General features: G+C 40.3%; 1 protein-coding gene across 11 annotated transcripts in view; it reads right to left on the reverse strand.

Moving 5' to 3' along the window:
- The window catches only part of SLC41A2 (solute carrier family 41 member 2), a 131,854-nt gene that overhangs the window by 28,664 nt on the left and 86,472 nt on the right, over nucleotides 1–16,718 (reverse strand). For 8 of the 11 annotated variants that reach the window (XM_059186730.1, XM_059186727.1, XM_059186721.1 and 5 more), the window contains 2 exons: nucleotides 16,139–16,287; nucleotides 12,247–12,409 (listed from right to left, as the gene is read on the reverse strand). In XM_059186730.1, the coding sequence (XP_059042713.1) occupies nucleotides 12,247–12,409; nucleotides 16,139–16,287 (312 nt within the window). The remainder of the gene's footprint in view (nucleotides 1–12,246; nucleotides 12,410–16,138; nucleotides 16,288–16,718) is intronic. The other 3 variants (XM_059186732.1, XM_059186731.1, XM_059186729.1) reach the window with 1 other exon arrangement.

Consider the following 16,718-nt stretch of genomic DNA (forward strand, 5'->3'; position numbering starts at 1 on the left):
GTATCTCTTTGGCTCTGGCTTCTTCTGCTCAGATAATGAGGAACCCTGTCAGTATTTGCCCAGATATTCAAAGTACACTCAGCACACCTTGAATCCAATTTAACAAATATTTATTTATACCTAACACAGAAAACACTGTGATAAGCTTCATTAAGAAAAGAATACAACACAGTTATTGCTTTCAATGAGATCAGAATCTGCGTGAAGAAACATGACTGAAATGCCTAAAATAATCGGAGAATACTATAAAGCTGGATACTTCTTTGAGAATTATTTACTCGAACAGGCAGGGGCTGATGCTGAGTCTACAATGCTGACTGACATCATCCCTGGTCTCCATTCAAGTACAACCTTGTCTGAAAGAAATGCCCATTATTGAACTAAAAACAAAACCAAACATAATATAGACAACTAGAAAACAAAACCAAACATAGTAAGACTCAACTAGAAAATCCCTTGGAAAAAAAGGTGGAAGGGACCTTAGTAGAGCTGGACAGTAATACCAGTCAAGAACCTAAAACAGGTTCTACAGAGAACCTCCAGAAACAGATGATTCACGGAAAACTATCAACACAAGATTCTCTGAACAGAGATGACCATACAAAGTAGACGGCTTCCACACAAGACTATCAAAATAACAGTTGCAGCGATAGCTAACGGAATGGTTTTAGACTTTCTTGGGGCCAACCAAAACCACTAGTAACACTCATGTTACCTATACCTGACCAACATTACAGATGAAATAAAACAATCTCTATCTGAGCTGAAGAAAAGGCAATCTAGGGGCGCCTGGGTGGTTCAGTGGGTAAAGCCTCTGTCTTTGGCTCCTGGGATCAAGCCCCGCATCAGGCTCTCTGCTCAGCGGGGAGCCTGCTTCCCCCTCTCTGCCTGCCTCTCTGCCTACTTGTGATCTCTTTCAAATAAGTAAATAAAATCTTAAAAAAAAAAAAGAAAAAAAGAAAAGGCAATCTGGCTACCTAAGGAATGCTTAAGACTTCTTATCTGGGTCACATCTAAAAAATCTTAGCTTATGCTAGTGACCTATACTGGAGTCCCTTCTTCTAATACTTCTCATCATTCTCGTTTGCCTCACAATCCTCTGATGTTTATTGTCAAGCACCTCAAATTCTTCGACAGCCACTGTGCCAGCAGATGTTTCAGCAAATGACTCAAAGGAAAAAAAAAAGACATCAGATCTTCACAAGTGAAACCTCATCTTCCAGAAGAACCAGCAACATAGGTGAAGGTCTGCGCAATCCCTAATGATCTCCTGCAGCTTAGACTGAGTGAAGAGCAAAAACAGAGACTGGGGATTTAGAAAGTTCGCGCACTCTCAGGAAAACACTGGTGACTCTTTAGCCATGTAACCAAGAGCCATCGGAACTGGTTTTGAATCCATTCAATCAACAAACAACTTACATTACTGAACACACCTTAAAAGCCAGCCTGTCAATGACCGTCCTTACTTCTGAAGCAGCCCATGAGGAACAAATTCAGTCCAAGACACATACGGCTTGGGGACAAACCAAACAACATTAGTCACACCCAAGTAACCATACTTCTACAGATGGTGTCAACCCACTCGTGCCTTTGAAAATCTGCCAATCCCTTAGCTCCACAGTTCCCCTAAACTTCTATGTAAGATCAGCAGTTTGCCGGGCTGGAGAGAGCTGCCTGATCCCTTACAACAGTGAGCAATAAATTCCACTCTGTCTCTTTCTCTCTCTCTTTTTTTAAGATACCCAATGATGGTCTCTTTTATGAGACCATCATTAGACCAACGATGGTCTAATTCCTTTTATTTATTTATTTCTAACTATTTTATTTACTTACTTGAGTGAGAGAGGGAGGAGAAAGCACAAGCAGAGGGAGCAGCAGGAAAAGAGAGAGAGCGAGAGAGAGAGAGAGAAGCAGGCTCCCCACTGAGCAGGGAGCCCGATGTGGGGCTCGATCCCAGGACCCCAGGATCATGACCTGAGCCGAAGGCAGACACTTAACCAAATGAGCCACCCAGGTGCCCCAACATTCCTTTTAATAATACAACTAGAACTAACATGGACATTTAGCTTCAAAATTTTAAAAAGTAGTGTATGGTCCTAAATATTTATTTTTAAAAATAAGCCAAAAATGTTTAATTTCAAAATCAATCAGGTCAGTATTTCTATGGTGAATATTCTGGGATCACAACCAAAAAAGATTGTATTCTGGCAGATTTCTTGAGTAATGGTTTTTACGTTTTTCAATTAAGTGCTTTCACGCGGCTGTGTTATAAGATTTTTTGTTGGTGATGTGAGAAGTCCTCTAAGTCATGTCTGCGATCTCAGCAGGATTCAGAGCACGGTTGGTTACATCCGAACCAGAACACTAGAAAAAGATGGCTCAGCTCCTCTGGCCATACCTTCATCTTCATCAGGGTCGACAAGCCTGAAAAGAGTTCCCTTTCTCAATGCCGTGCTACCCAGGGATCCGACATGCTATGCCTCCAATGAGGCAGACAATCATTTTATCTTCCGTGCCTGACTGGCTTGTAGCCCCAGCATACTTGTCTAGAGAATTAATCATAAATATGGATTTAGGGCAGTGTCTCCATTTCCAGACCCTACCACCCAAGCTATAGTAACATTACCACACTATCATATCACAAAAATACAATCACAAGGTTAAAAAACAATCTGAAAAATTCACCTGTTTCGGGACGCCTGGGTGGCTCAGTGGGTTAAAGCCTCTGTCATTGACTCAGGCCATGATCCCAGGGTCCTGCGATCGAGTCCTGCATCGGGCTGTCTGCTCAGCGGGGAGCCTGCTTCCCCCTCTCTCTCTGCCTGCCTCTCTGCCTACTTGTGATCTCTGTCAAATAAATAAATAAAATCTTTTAAAAAATTTCACCTGTTTCAACTGCCTACATTAAGGTAACCATACTCATCAAATCCCAAAGCTAAAGTAGACATTTTTGTAACGAGAGAGAAAAAAATTCTTGGAACTGTTGATCTTCCCCCTCACATTTCCTCTGTCATTCTCTTCAGGCTTTCCTTTCAGCCCAAACTGACAGAAACCACTTAAGAGACAGAGGCAGACTAGTAGCTCAGAAAGAAAGAGCTCCTCACTTTCCATTTGAACTCTGGTGAATTTAAATCTTGAGGAGAGACAAAAGAATGTGAATGAGGTCAGTCAACCTGTTAAAAATCCCCTGGTTGGGGCTCCTGGGTGACTCACTCAGTTAAGCATTTGACTCTTGGTCTCAGCTCAGCTCTTAATATCAGAGTCATGAGTTCAAGTCCCACATTGGGCTCCACACTGGGCATGGAACCTCCTTAAAAAAACATAATAAGAGACACCTGGGTGGCTCAGTCAGCTAAGCGTCTGCCTTTGGCTCAGGTCATGATCCCAGGGTCCTGGGATCGAGTTCCATGTCAGGCTCCCTGCTCAACCCTTCCCCTGCTTATGCTCTCTTCTCTCTCTCTCTGACAAATAAATAAATAAAATCCTAAATAAAAATAAAATAAAATAGATGGCCCTTTTTTCCACCCCAATGTTCATAACAGCTATGGCCACAGCCACCAAACTGTGGAACAAACCAAGATACCCTTCAACAGACAAATGGATAAACAAGATATGGTCCATATACACAATGGAGTATTATGCCTCCATCAGAAAGGATGAATCCCAGCTTTGGTATCAACAGGGACAAGACTGGAGGAGATTATGCTGAGTGAAGTAAGTCAAGCAGAGAGAGTCAATTATCATATGGTTTCCCTTATTTGTGGAGCATAAGGAATAACACAGAGGACATGGGAAAATGGAGAGAAGTGAGTTGGGGGAAATCAGAGGGGGACACAAACCATGAGAGACTGTGGACTCTGAGGAACAAACTGAGGGTTTTGGAGGGGGAGGGGGATGGAGGGTTGGGTGAGCCTGGAGGTGGGTATTAAGGAGGCCATGTACTGCACGGAGCACTGGGTGTGGTGCATAAACAATGAATCTTGGAACACTGAAAAAAAATTAAATTAAAAAATAATAAAATCCATGGTTGCTTGGCTCTTTCCTTTGAAATGCCATCTGGGAATAGGAGTTGAGTTAGTGCAGTAATAAAAACATATATGAGCATACCAAGTAATGAGGCCTACTGTGTGCCACACATTTAAACATCATTGCTGCTGTGAAAAGAGGAATCCTTATCCTCATTTTACAGGCAAAAACAATAAGACCCCCAAGGAATGAAGTAACTTGCCTAAGGCTAAGCCAGTGAACTCTCAGTGTTGGGGGGAGGGGGTTTATCCCAGGATTCCGGTTAGGCCCTGCTGCCACCATTTGTATGGAGAAGAATGACTCCAAGGAATTAGTGGGCACTGGAATCACAGCAGGGACTCTGAAGGCTAGATTCCGTAGGTACTGATCCCCTAAGAGACTCATTGCTCCAATAATCCACAGCTGCTGAACACGATGATATTAAAATAACGAGACAGTAATGGCACCTTAACACGGATAACCTCATTTCATCCTTAAAACCACCCACACAAGGGCACGTGGGTGGCTCAGTGGGTTAAGCCTCTGCCTTGGCTCTGGTCATGATCTCAGGGTCCTGGGATGGAGCCCCACATCGGGCTCTCTGTGCGGCGGGGAGTCTGCTTCACCCCCACCCCCTGCCTGCCTGCCTCTGCCTACTTGTGGTCTTTCTCTCTCTCTCTGTGTCAAATAAATAAATACAATACTTTAAAAAGAAAGAAAGAAAGAAAGAAACCATCCACACGGTGGGTCTGTTCTTAGTCGATTTTTACAGATGAGAAAACACAATCCCTGAGAGGTCACCTTGCTGAAGCGGACACAGGCATAAGTGGTAGAAACCAGAGGCCAGAACCTTACATACTATAAACTCTACCACATCAGATGATTGTGTCAGATCCCTCAAGTTTGTTGCCAGTGGAGCTCATTTGGAAAATCATCGTTTTCTAAAACCCAATAAGCTCTTCAGTCTAGTCTTCCAAATCCTTCATGATCTTGCCACAATCTGTCATTTTCAACCTCATTTTCCAGAAAATTTTCTTACTCTTTTCTGTAAATACCCCGAGTTTGCTACTTCCTTTTGCTGAAATGGTATTTTCTAGGGATCTACAAAACAAAATTTTATCCATTCTACATCTTCCTCCCCACCTAGGAAAACCCCCCCACTGCTGAAATTCCACAGCACTTTGTCCTTCTCTCGGGACACTCAGGACAGATCCGTGTTCTTGACCGGATTCTTACTTGACTTCAAAAGACACAGATTCTGTGTAAACTCTGCGGAATGAATGCCCTTTTGAGGCAAAATGCCTGTCTGGAAGAAATAAGAAGATCTAATGAAACCAGAGAAAAGAGATACCTTTGAGTCTTCAGAAATTGAAATCCTAAGAACTATGACCCTCTAAGAGCACAGCAAAGTGTCAGACTTATTCTTGTAAAACACAGTGGTTAGGGGAGTAGACTCTAGACCCCACCTTGCTGTGTGGACTTGGACAAGTCACTCAACTTCTATGTCAACTGCCTCACCTGAGAAGGGGAATAATGTAACTTAGCTCACGGAATTGTGGTGAGTACTCGGTGAGTTCATATACGTGAAGAGCCTACCAGTGAATGGCTCATAATAAAAATAAATGTAATACAAATACTTGCTTTTAAAGTTTTTAAAACTTTGATATATATTGGCTGAGATGACCAAAGTTCAAGAAGGAGAAGGGAACTGTCAGAAATGGAAGGCGTTCAGAATGAACAACTTAGATAAGACCAGTACTCTTTTTCTCCCCCAAGATTAAGAGGAGATGTGATGAACATTATGAGTTAAATTATGGCATAAAGAGTTGAACACAGACTTCTAGGTAAAAACAGACCCATTAAAAATTAGCTGTTTGAAAAAAAATCAGCTATTTGGACATGGAATACAATTTTGGTGGAAAACAATATAGTGTGTATTGCCTGGGTTTCTGGCCAAGTCATAAAAGCCAATTTAACTTAGTAATACTTTAGTAGTAATCATCAATTCTCATATTAATAGAAGTTGCAGTTACCAGCTCACTTTAATAGTAGCATATATATTCCTCAGTATGTACAACAATGCTTTGTAACAAATCATCTCTACTGTAGAAGTAGGAATTCACAAAATCAAACATTATGAATGCAGGAGGGAATCTGAGTGATAGCTAGGGTCACTGTGCTTCCTCATTAGCCCAGGGTAGTGATGGTTTATGTTGGTCATTCTGACTATTAACAGCTCCCTTTCACTCTCCAAAGTGTCCTGGTTTGGGCTAAAATGATACGGTCACTTTAGTGTTCCTATCTGCACTCTTAGGTTACAAGTGAGGGGTCTAAGCCACGTAGCAGTGCTGTGGCTTAGCCAAAGTCACGGAATTAGGAAGGGACCAGAAATATTTATTCCTTAGTCTGGGAGTTGTCCTGTCCCACTGCATGCACTCACCAGCAGCAGGGCCGTGGTGAGGCCAGCGGTGGCTAGGATCTGGGGCACAAGCAGTGCACGTGGCATTGTCTCTGTGAGGAAGGCTCTCCCCCATCCCAGAGCGATTCGACAGCATCAGGAGCTGAGGCTGGAGAAGTTTAAGGGATCTTTGTTTGTATGTCCTAAGCCTGGCCTAATGCCCTTTTCACGGTACGCCTGTGGCTTCCTTATGGGTAAGATTATGGGGAGAGTGAGGAATTTCGTTGGGACATGTCACGTTTGAGATGTCTTCCAACATGTAACTGGAGACGTAGACAAGGAGTCCAGACTGGAGAGATCAATATGAGGGTAAGTAAGGAAAGGGAGCTACCTAATTTTTTTAAAAAGATTTTATTTATTTATTTGACAGACAGAGATCACACATAGGCAGAGAGACGCGGCAGGTGGGGGTAAGCAGCAGAGCGCCCCATGCGGGGCTCGATCCCAGGACCCTGAGATCATGACCTGAGCTGAAGGCAGAGGCTTTAACCCCCTGAGCCACCCAGGTGCCCCGAAAGGGAACTATCTAAAGCTTGAGGGTCCCCATCAGAAGAGCTAGAAAAGAGAGGAGCCAAGAGGAAGGTGAATGGTGAGAAGCTTAAAAAAAAAAAAAGTTCTCAGAGCATTGAACAACCAGCTCCAATAATGGAGAGAAGGAAGAAATGATGGCACTGACAATAATGATGACAGACCGCGACCCTGACCATTACTGGAAACTTACTACGTCTCAGGAATTCCACCAGTAATTTATACACATGAGCTGAGCCCTCATTACTGTCCTCTGAGTTAGGGGGAAAAAACAAGGCCAGGGAGGTTCCAGAACTTGATTCAAGCCACAAAATAAGTAGCAGAGCAGAAATTCCCACTTACGTCTGACTCAAAAGAGCTCTGATCTTTTTACAATATTCCGCATACTGGGGTCTGGTCTTCTCTCTTCTTTCCTTTGTCCCGATGTGACATTTGTGATTACAGGTAGCCTGGCTTAAAATATTTTTCTTCTCTGGGAAGATTAATTTTATGTCTCTATTCATAGCTAAAATGGTACTAAATCATGTGAACGTGACTTCAGAACTAAGATGTGGTCAGTGTTTCTTTTCCTAAGTATATAGACCATATTTCTGCCCCAACCATGTTCTGCTAGATAAGAAATTGAAGATGTTTGCTCCTCATTTATACCATTTGTGTTGTGGCTGTGGTCCTGTAACAAACACAGTTTTCAAAATGACCATGAACTGTCATTTGTAAGACAGAAAGCCTTATTAGGAAATTCATTAGTTGATATCCTAATTGTACATTTTATTTTGAGGGGCATGCGTTTGCTCATTTAAGGCAGGCTTGAGATTTGCTAAGAATAATTCTTCTAAGAATATGAACCTGTGCAATTTGCATATAAGTATAAAATTCAAAGCCAATTACTATCTACTGACAGGGAGTAACAAAAACTAAGGAGAGTCCTGTTTTTAAAATCACATTAAAATTGGCACAGGTCATGATCTCAGGGTCCTGGGATCGAGCCCTGCATTGGGCTCTCTGCTCGGCAGGGAGCCTGCTTCCGCCCCCCACCCCCGCCCCACCCTGCCTGCCTCTTTGCCCACTTGTGATCTCTCTCTCTCTCTCTCCGTGTCAAATAAATAAATAAAGTTTTCAAAGAAAAAAAAAAGTATAAGAATTAACTATCTTGCTAAGAACGATTTCATCTTTATGGCTATTAACTGAAGTTCTCACCAGCTATAATATATACTCTGATCCTCCCTTAAAAAAAAAAAATCTATTAAAGCACTTTTAAAGAATGAAAGCCAGGCATTGGCAAAAAAAAAAAAAAAAAAAAAGAAAAGAAAAGAAAAAAAGTCTGATTCTTTTTTTTTTTATTTTTTATTTTTTTTATAAACATATATTTTTATCCCCAGGGGTACAGGTCTGTGAATCGCCAGGTTTACACACTTCACAGCACTCACCTAAGCACATACCCTCCCCAATGTCCATAACCCCACCCCCCTTCTCCCAACCCCCCTCCCCCCAGCAACCCTCAGTTTGTTTTGTGAGATTAAGAGTCACTTATGGTTTGTCTCCCTCCCAATCCCATCTTGTTTCATTGATTCTTCTCCTACCCACTTAAGCCCCCATGTTGCATCACCACTTCTTCATATCAGGGAAAAAGTCTGATTCTGAAGTTACAGAGGAAGAGTCTGTTGTCACAGGGAGGGAAGTCTCAGGCTCTTCTTTGTTTCACACATTAAGTCCAATCTCCCACAACCGAGAAGACACTGTATAGGCCAGGGACAATTTCTTCTATTTCTTTTGTATAGCAACTAGCCCAGTGCTTGGAAGACTATTATGGATTTGATAAAATTGTGGATGCACAATTCTCAATTTTATATATTGAGAACTTGTTGTCATTATACCATTTAATGGAAATATTTTGTCTCTCCTACATAAAACAGCAGATATAGCCAGAAGCAAAGATTTTCTACAACCTAATTTAACAATGAATTTTTCATGGAATCTGGAGCTGCTGGAATTTTAGTAGTGTTCTTAATAACCGAATTTTCTGCAAGAAACAGTGCCTAAAATAGGGAATTAAAAATTTCATTTAGAAATGGCACTGATTCATAGTTTACCAATTATATTAGCAAGCACTCCGTTGGGATTCAATAGGCATCCAGAACTAGGAAAGTCTTTTTTTTTTCATTAAAATATTTTATAGCAAAAAAGTGTTAATGTACTCTGTATGTGCTTATCTTTGTGCCTCTTGTAAAGTATGTCATCCAAGCTTTATGCTTTTGCCTTTTCAAAGACAAAGGAAACACTGTTAGGATTTCAAAACACAAAGGGAAACTAGTAGAGACTGTATTAAATAGGGAAATGAGCCACAATGTACTCTGATCCTTCTTTGCTAGAGAAATTGCCAGTCTGCTTATTTGATTGATAGTTACTTTTGTACCTTCTTGGGTTTATTATGCTGTCAAAATACTACATCCTTGAAAAAGACTATAGAGAATAAGGCAAAAAATGAATGAGAGAAGAAAACCTTGAAGAAGATATTAGGATTCCCTTCAGTGGATCTTAGAAGGAAGGCCAACTAGATTTATCACAACCTGGAATTCCGTATTATACTTTTGATTTCACAAATTAACAGGCTTTGCCCAGTTAATGAAGCATCTGAATCGGTAAAATGTGAAGGCAGAGGAAATCTTTGCTTAGAAGAGAAAGACCCCAATCATCTCTAAGTTTTTGGAAGAAAGTACATCTTGGTTCTGTAAAATCAAAGTTGTGGGTTCAATGGGCTAATGTGACACAGATGAAAAAAAATTATGTTCCAAAGCCAGCAACTATACCCTTAGCCATGGCTAGCAGACTCATAAATGCTGGCTGATGGTACAAAAGCTATTGTGACGGGCGCCTGGGTGGCTCAGTGTGGTAAGCCGCTGCCTTCGGCTCAGGTCATGATCTCAGGGTCCTGGGATCGAGCCCCGCATTGGGCTGTCCGCTCCACGGAGAGCCTGCTTCCTCCTCTCTCTCTCTGCCTGCCTCTCTGCCTACTTGTGATCTCTTTCTGTTAAATAAATAAATAAAATCTTTAAAAAAAAAAAAAAAAAAAAAGCTATTGTGAGTAGCCCAGGATGGTTAGCTTGGTGCCAACTCACCCTTACTGCTGACCAAAAAAAGAACTCAAAATGCAATATGATCAGTGGTGGTCCAAATATAAATGGCTTTCACACATTACTCTGGCCCTAACATATTCCAACTAATCCTGATGGCTCTTGGGCCCTGGGCAAGAAGAGAAGCAAGCATGGAATCCATCACAGCTACTGACTGTGGCTTGGTGGCCCTCCTGCACATAACAAAACCACATTTGTTAGGTTCCTTCTAATTGCAAGACACATCATAAATTCTTAAACGATGTAATTTGTGACATGTATGTGGATTTTAAAACTTAAAGATTAGTTTCAGAAAGTGTGGTTAGTGTATGCCAAGGGCAAAATAAGATACAAGATACAAGATACTTGGGACCATTTCAAGTCCCAGACAACTTCAAATTCAAGTGGACGTTCTACATTTCACTTGATGTAAGAAATAGCTACAGGACCAAAATTAGAAAGCTAACATGCTCTGAAAAAACTCTTGAGTTAGAGGCACCTGAGTGGCTCAGTGAGTTAATAAGCATGGGAGATTCTGGCTCGGGTCATGATCTCAGGATTTTAAGTTCAAGTCCTGCGTGGGGCTCCGCACAGGGTGTGGAGCCTGCTTGACTCTCTCCCTCTCTCTAAAACAAACAAATGAACAACAACAACAACAACAAAAAACCCTCTTGTGTTAACATCTGAAATAAAACCTTAATTTTTAAAACTCACTATGAAAAAGTTCAAACATACACAGAAGAGAACAGGACAAATTAACCCATTCCCTTCTCCTCTAGTATCACTCTGCTTCACCCGTGATCAATCATGACCAATACTGCTTTATCTCTATACCCCTATCTTTTATTTTCTCTAGATACCAAGTCATTTCATCTCTAAACATTTCAGAAAAACCTTGTAATTCTGGCTCAACAGTGACAGAATTGGTGGGGGGAGGAGGTTGTGTTTTATTTCTCATTGCCTCTAGTTTTCAATACCTATGTCATTGAAAGAGATTAAGCTGGTGTTTACTGAAAGCAAGGAGGAGAGAATTTAGATTTTTCAGTTTTTCTGGCATATCTAGGGCTTAAAAACATTTGTAAACTTTTCTCCTCCCTCCAGTGAAGGAGACATGGCGGTAAGATATAGTTATTTGGGGGCGACCCTCTGGCCCTGCCCCCAGCCACCCTGCCTCCTACGCGCTTAGCCCGCTCAGCCTGCTCCTTCACAAGGATGCTAAGGCCTCCAGCCAGCCCTTGACCAGATCCCCAAAACACAACTGTGATCCCAAGTTCCAGCAAGAAATGGCCCTTAAGCCAAAAAGAAAAAAGAGATATAGTCATTCAGTTCAACAAACATTAACTGAAAACTAGGGATAGGACAAGGTAAAATGAGTAAAAATATTCAAGATCCCTTCTCTAGGGATACCTGGGTGGCACAGTTGGTTGAGCAGCTGCCTTTGGCTCAGGTCATGATCCCAGCGTCCTGGGATCGAGTCCCACATCAGGCTCCTTGCTCAGCGGGGAGCCTGCTTCTCCCTCTGCCTCTGCCTGCCATTCTGTCTGCCTGTGCTCGCTCGCTCTCCCCCCGCCCTCTCTATAGATAAATAAAATCTTAAAAAAAAAAATCCCTTCTCTAGAATGGATGAGACACACACAAATAGATAATGTCGATAAAATGTGGAAATGCTAGAATAATAATATTCACAGGATACTATGGGAACAGAATAAGGGCACTCAGACAAAATTAGGTATTCAAACAAACAAGCCTTCCAGGAAGAGATGATACCTGAGTAAATGCAAAAATAGCACAAATGATTGTTACTATGTCATTATAATAAGTCCAAGAAGAAGTTTCTTTCAAACAGATTTCCTTCATTTAGTTGGTTGGGGAATTGGGTGCAGAGGGGTCGGGAGGGGAACTCATCAAAGAATATTAGGAAGAAAGCAAAACACCAAGAATTCAAAACAACCACTATATAATGTCTTCTGGGAAATACCATAGGGAAAAGGGCTTGGTCTCTAGTCCCAAGGAAATAGAAATCTAAGTGGGAAGAAATTAAACATGCATCAGAAAACCTTATTATAGAATATTCAATCAAAATACAGTTTAGGGATGGGAAGAATAGACTAAAATATTTGAGTAAGAGCTGGGACTTAAACCAACCTTTTGGGATGCCTGGGTGGCTCAGTTGGTTGGACGACTGCCTTCGGCTCAGGTCATGATCCTGGATTCCTGGGATCGAGTCCCGCATCAGGCTCCCAGCTCCATGGGGAGTCTGCTTCTCTCTCTGACCTTCTCCTCGCTCATGCTCTCTCTCACTGTCTCTCTCTCAAATAAATAAATAAAATATTTTAAAAAAAAAAAACCAACCTTTTGAATATAAATTTACCCCAGGTTAGAAAGGGAAGCTAATCAAGTAAGTAATAATAAAATGAATCTGAAGTGATCAAGGAGGCTTTGTCCTTAAAATGTATTCCTTCATTCTGTCCATCTCTGAATGAGTGAAGCAGACAGGGGAAGGTCTTTTATTCAAACCTTAGTTTCCAAAGAGGTGTGTATACACGTGTGTTTACATGTGTGTCACAGATGTTGGCGTCGGAACATGATGGCTTGATCTGAGCATTTGCAATCTGACTCAGATATTCCATTGGAATAATACACAATGTCAAGTGCATGCAAAGGTCTACTCTGGCAGATATCTGATTCTTGAGGAGAAAGTAAAAACTGAAACCCGTAAAAATGAAAGCTGTAAAAGATACATAAGAAAATTCAATCAACACTATGAGATTAAAAAAATATTCTCCGATTGTCATCAGAGATCAATGCCTCACCACTTCTAATTCTCCTCTTTCAGTAGCAATGACAGCATCAGTTAACACTTAAATAGCATCTACTATGTGGCAATCTCTATATAATTGACTCATTTATCTTCAAAATCTTCAAAATGAGTTATGAGGTAGAGTCTCTTATACAGGAGGTAACGGAGATACAGAGATTAATATTATTCTTTCCTCACCTCCAGTTTTTTGACCTTTACTTGTCAGAATTTAAGTCAGAGGTTAATAAAAGAAAAGATCTATAGGATTTCTCTGAGTACAGGCTGAAGTCTAATATTTTTATAAGTTCAGAAAATTACTTATACCCTTCAGTGACTCAAGTGAAATGATGTGTGACAGTGTGTTGGCACGGAGCCATAAACACAAATGTAAAATCAATCCATGAGCCTAAGAGATAGTGTTGCAAATACAAACATACTCTAAAAATGGCATGTTTATCAACAGACTAAAGAACAGTCTCTGGGTATTTCCCACGGGACTGAAGAATGCATCTTTTTCATAATACTTACACAGAGATAAATGACCATATCATATACAGCAATAAAGGAAGCCAGTGGTAAAAAAGCATTTGAAATAACTTTTGTCCCTCCTGAGCAGTAGAAAAATATTACTCCCTAGGTAGAGTTCCTTGCTTTTTCTTCCCAGCTCTGAAAGTACCTTATGTGTAGCTATCCCCAGCATGTGTATATTACATTATAACATAATTATGTGTTCATGTCGTATCTTCCCTCCAGACTATGAGCCCTGCAGCAGAGGGTCTCAATATTCATCCTGGGATTTAAAACCCATCTCTGCATCTAGCAGAATGAAGGCTTACCGGATGAATAATTGAGTGATTTGATAGGTGACTTTTAATAAACTCCCAGGCACTACAAAGTGTTACAGGAAAGTTTAACATATCAATGAAGGGGCGCCTGGGTGGCTCAGTTGGTTAAGCTGCTGCCTTCGGCTCAGGTCATGATCCCAGGGTCCTGGGATTGAGCCCCACATCGAGCCCCACATTGGGCTCTTGCTCAGCAGGGAGCTTGCTTACTCCTCTCTCTCTGCCTGCCTCTCTGCCTACTCGTGATCTCTGTCTGTCAAATAAATAAATAAAAACTCTTTAATATATCAATGAAGTTGTGTTTGCTATTTTAAGAGTATATTCCAGTCTCTTTTGCCTGGCATTTAAAACCCTTCTACGTGGCCCTCATCTACCTTCTGAACCTTCTCTCATCTACTCCCTCCTCCCAATTATATACTGAGTAAGAATTACTTTCTCTTTCTGACACAAGCTCTGTACTTTATCTCTGTGCTTTAACTCTGTAATCTCCCTAGGAAAAAATACTTGAGCCTAATTATTTAACACTGTGTTAATATGTTTACTATGAAACAATCATAAAAACAGAAGAAGGCAGACATTTTAAGCAAATGAGGAAAAAATACCTAAATAGATGTTTTAACTTTTTTCTTCCTGTACACAGGGGATTGCTTTGGACATATTTTACTCTGAGAAATCACTGATTTACATGAAAAGAACAAATCTCATAGAGTTTTTGTGAGAATTAAGTGAACCAACACGTTTAATGCACTTAGAACAGTGCTTGGCATGAAGGCCAAATTTAAATGTTAACTCTTCAAAGAATTATTCGAATGCATCTCTTCCGAGGTTGGGGTTTCTCGCTGTAGGAGGCACTAATCTTACAGAGTTTAGCAAGAGGCCAAGCCTAAGAAGCCAAAATAAAGTGGAAACTTGGAAAGATTGGGTTTATAGAATATGATACAAAAGAAAAAGATATAATTATTAACCCCAAGAAAAATAGAGTACCCAAAAAGGAAATATAATCACACTATACTATCTGGCTCTACAGTATATGATGTTTATATAGGACTAATCATACAAACACTGGCTCCAAATTTAACCAAAAGATGTGATATAACTAAATGGAAAAAATGGGGTGTTAACACAGGCCCCAAATCTTCAGTTTTTATTAGCAAAAGGCTAAAGTTTAGGCATGTTATTTTAAAAATTGGAGATACATATCAGAAGAAACAGCTAAAATAGTCCAGCAATGATCTCTGAGGAATGTGATTAGGAAGGTATTTAATTTTGAAATTTTGTGTAGGTATTATACCAATTAGACTTTGAAAATAAAGTCAATTTTCTGGAGTGCCTGGGTGGCTCAGTGGGTTAAAACCTCTGCCTTTGGCTCAGGGCATGATCCCAGGCTCCTGGGATAGAGCTCTGCATCAGTTCTCTGCTTGGTGGAGAGCCTGCTTCCCCCCCACCCCCCTGCCTGCCTCTCTGCCTACTTGTGATCTCTGTCTGTCAAATAAATAAATAAAATCTTTTTTAAAAAAAGAAAATAAAGCCAATTTTCTTAAATTTAAAAATTAATAGCCTCCCACCTAGAGATGGCAGGTTGAATACATATGTCCAACTCGACTCTCTCCAGAACTCTCAGTAACACACTAGAGCAAAGATGTAGAAAGGCACAGAAATCTCCCAGAAAGAAGAGAAAAAGATGAGAAATTTAATGCAAGAGTTTTAGGAATCATATAAAGCTGAAAGAAGGGAGAAAATGGAGAAAGAAAAAAAATCAAAGAAATCATTCAAAAACCTTACCTAGAACTGAAGAATACAAATTTTTTAAACCGAAAGGGTCAAACAATGTCCAAAAAAAAAAAGACAAAGTATATCCAAAACCAGGGCACATCAACGTGAAATTTGGTAACAAGAGGAAAAAAGGGATCTTGCAAGCTTCAAAAGAAGTTACGTACAGTGAGATCCGCAGTGAGCATAACACCTGTTGTTCTTCTCCACGGTTAACAGAAGTTAAAAGGCAAATGAAGCAAAGCCCTGAACATTCTAAAAGAAACAGTTTTATATCCAGTCAATCTATTCATGTAAAAAACACTTTATAACACACAAAGGCTTTCAGGCCTTCTAAGGAATCTATGAAAAAATGTGTTCATACGAAACAAGAGAACCAAGAGGGAAAAAAAAAAAAAAAAGAAGGGTGGAGGGGAGATGTGGAATTCAGGAAATCCGAAGGTTCTGTTTATCAGATGATATGAAAAGTGTCATGAGTTTCTTGGTTTTAGGAAGATGAAATCCACACAAGGCATACCGTTGCTTTTTGAAATGTTAAAATAGTTCATGTGCTCTTAGATTTACGCAGTTTTGCGTTTACAGCAGACTGAGGATAAAAGAGATTACAAGAGGCCGTAACTCTTACCTGTAGTCCAGCGGCAAGTAAGTACACCACTATGAAGATCACAGTTAAAGAAGTGTGGCCGCTTTTCATCAAGTGAATAGTGTAGAGGAAAATTAAATGTCCGGGAATCACGAGAAGCAGGAGAACCTGAGCAGACTTATTATTCACTCCTGTAGTAGGAAATGTAAAAGTTAAAACAAGATCCTATTGGGTTACTAATAGGTCGCAGTTATTAAAATTTAAGGATTACTTTCATGTTACTATACTATATAGCATCACGTAAAATTCTGTTGCTAACAATACATTTCAACCACTCACAGTTTACTTAATTCTTTGAAATTCTCATTATATGTTATATGCTAATTGAATGGCAGGAAGTTGATAAAAAGTTGCTATGAAGAACACTGGTCAGACTTTACTATCTATCATAGTAATAGAGGGAAGACAAAAGAAAATATATGAAGTTCTTAAAGCACAGAAATGCTCTAATTTTACTTTTCCTTTAGAGTTCTTTCACTGATATTTCACTGGGCATTTCTTTCTTTTTTTTTTTTTTTTAAGATTTTATTTATTTGACAGAGAGAGATCACAAGCAGGCAGA

Source organism: Mustela lutreola, chromosome 8 (assembly GCF_030435805.1).
Source record: "Mustela lutreola isolate mMusLut2 chromosome 8, mMusLut2.pri, whole genome shotgun sequence".
NCBI lineage: Eukaryota > Metazoa > Chordata > Mammalia > Carnivora > Mustelidae > Mustela > Mustela lutreola.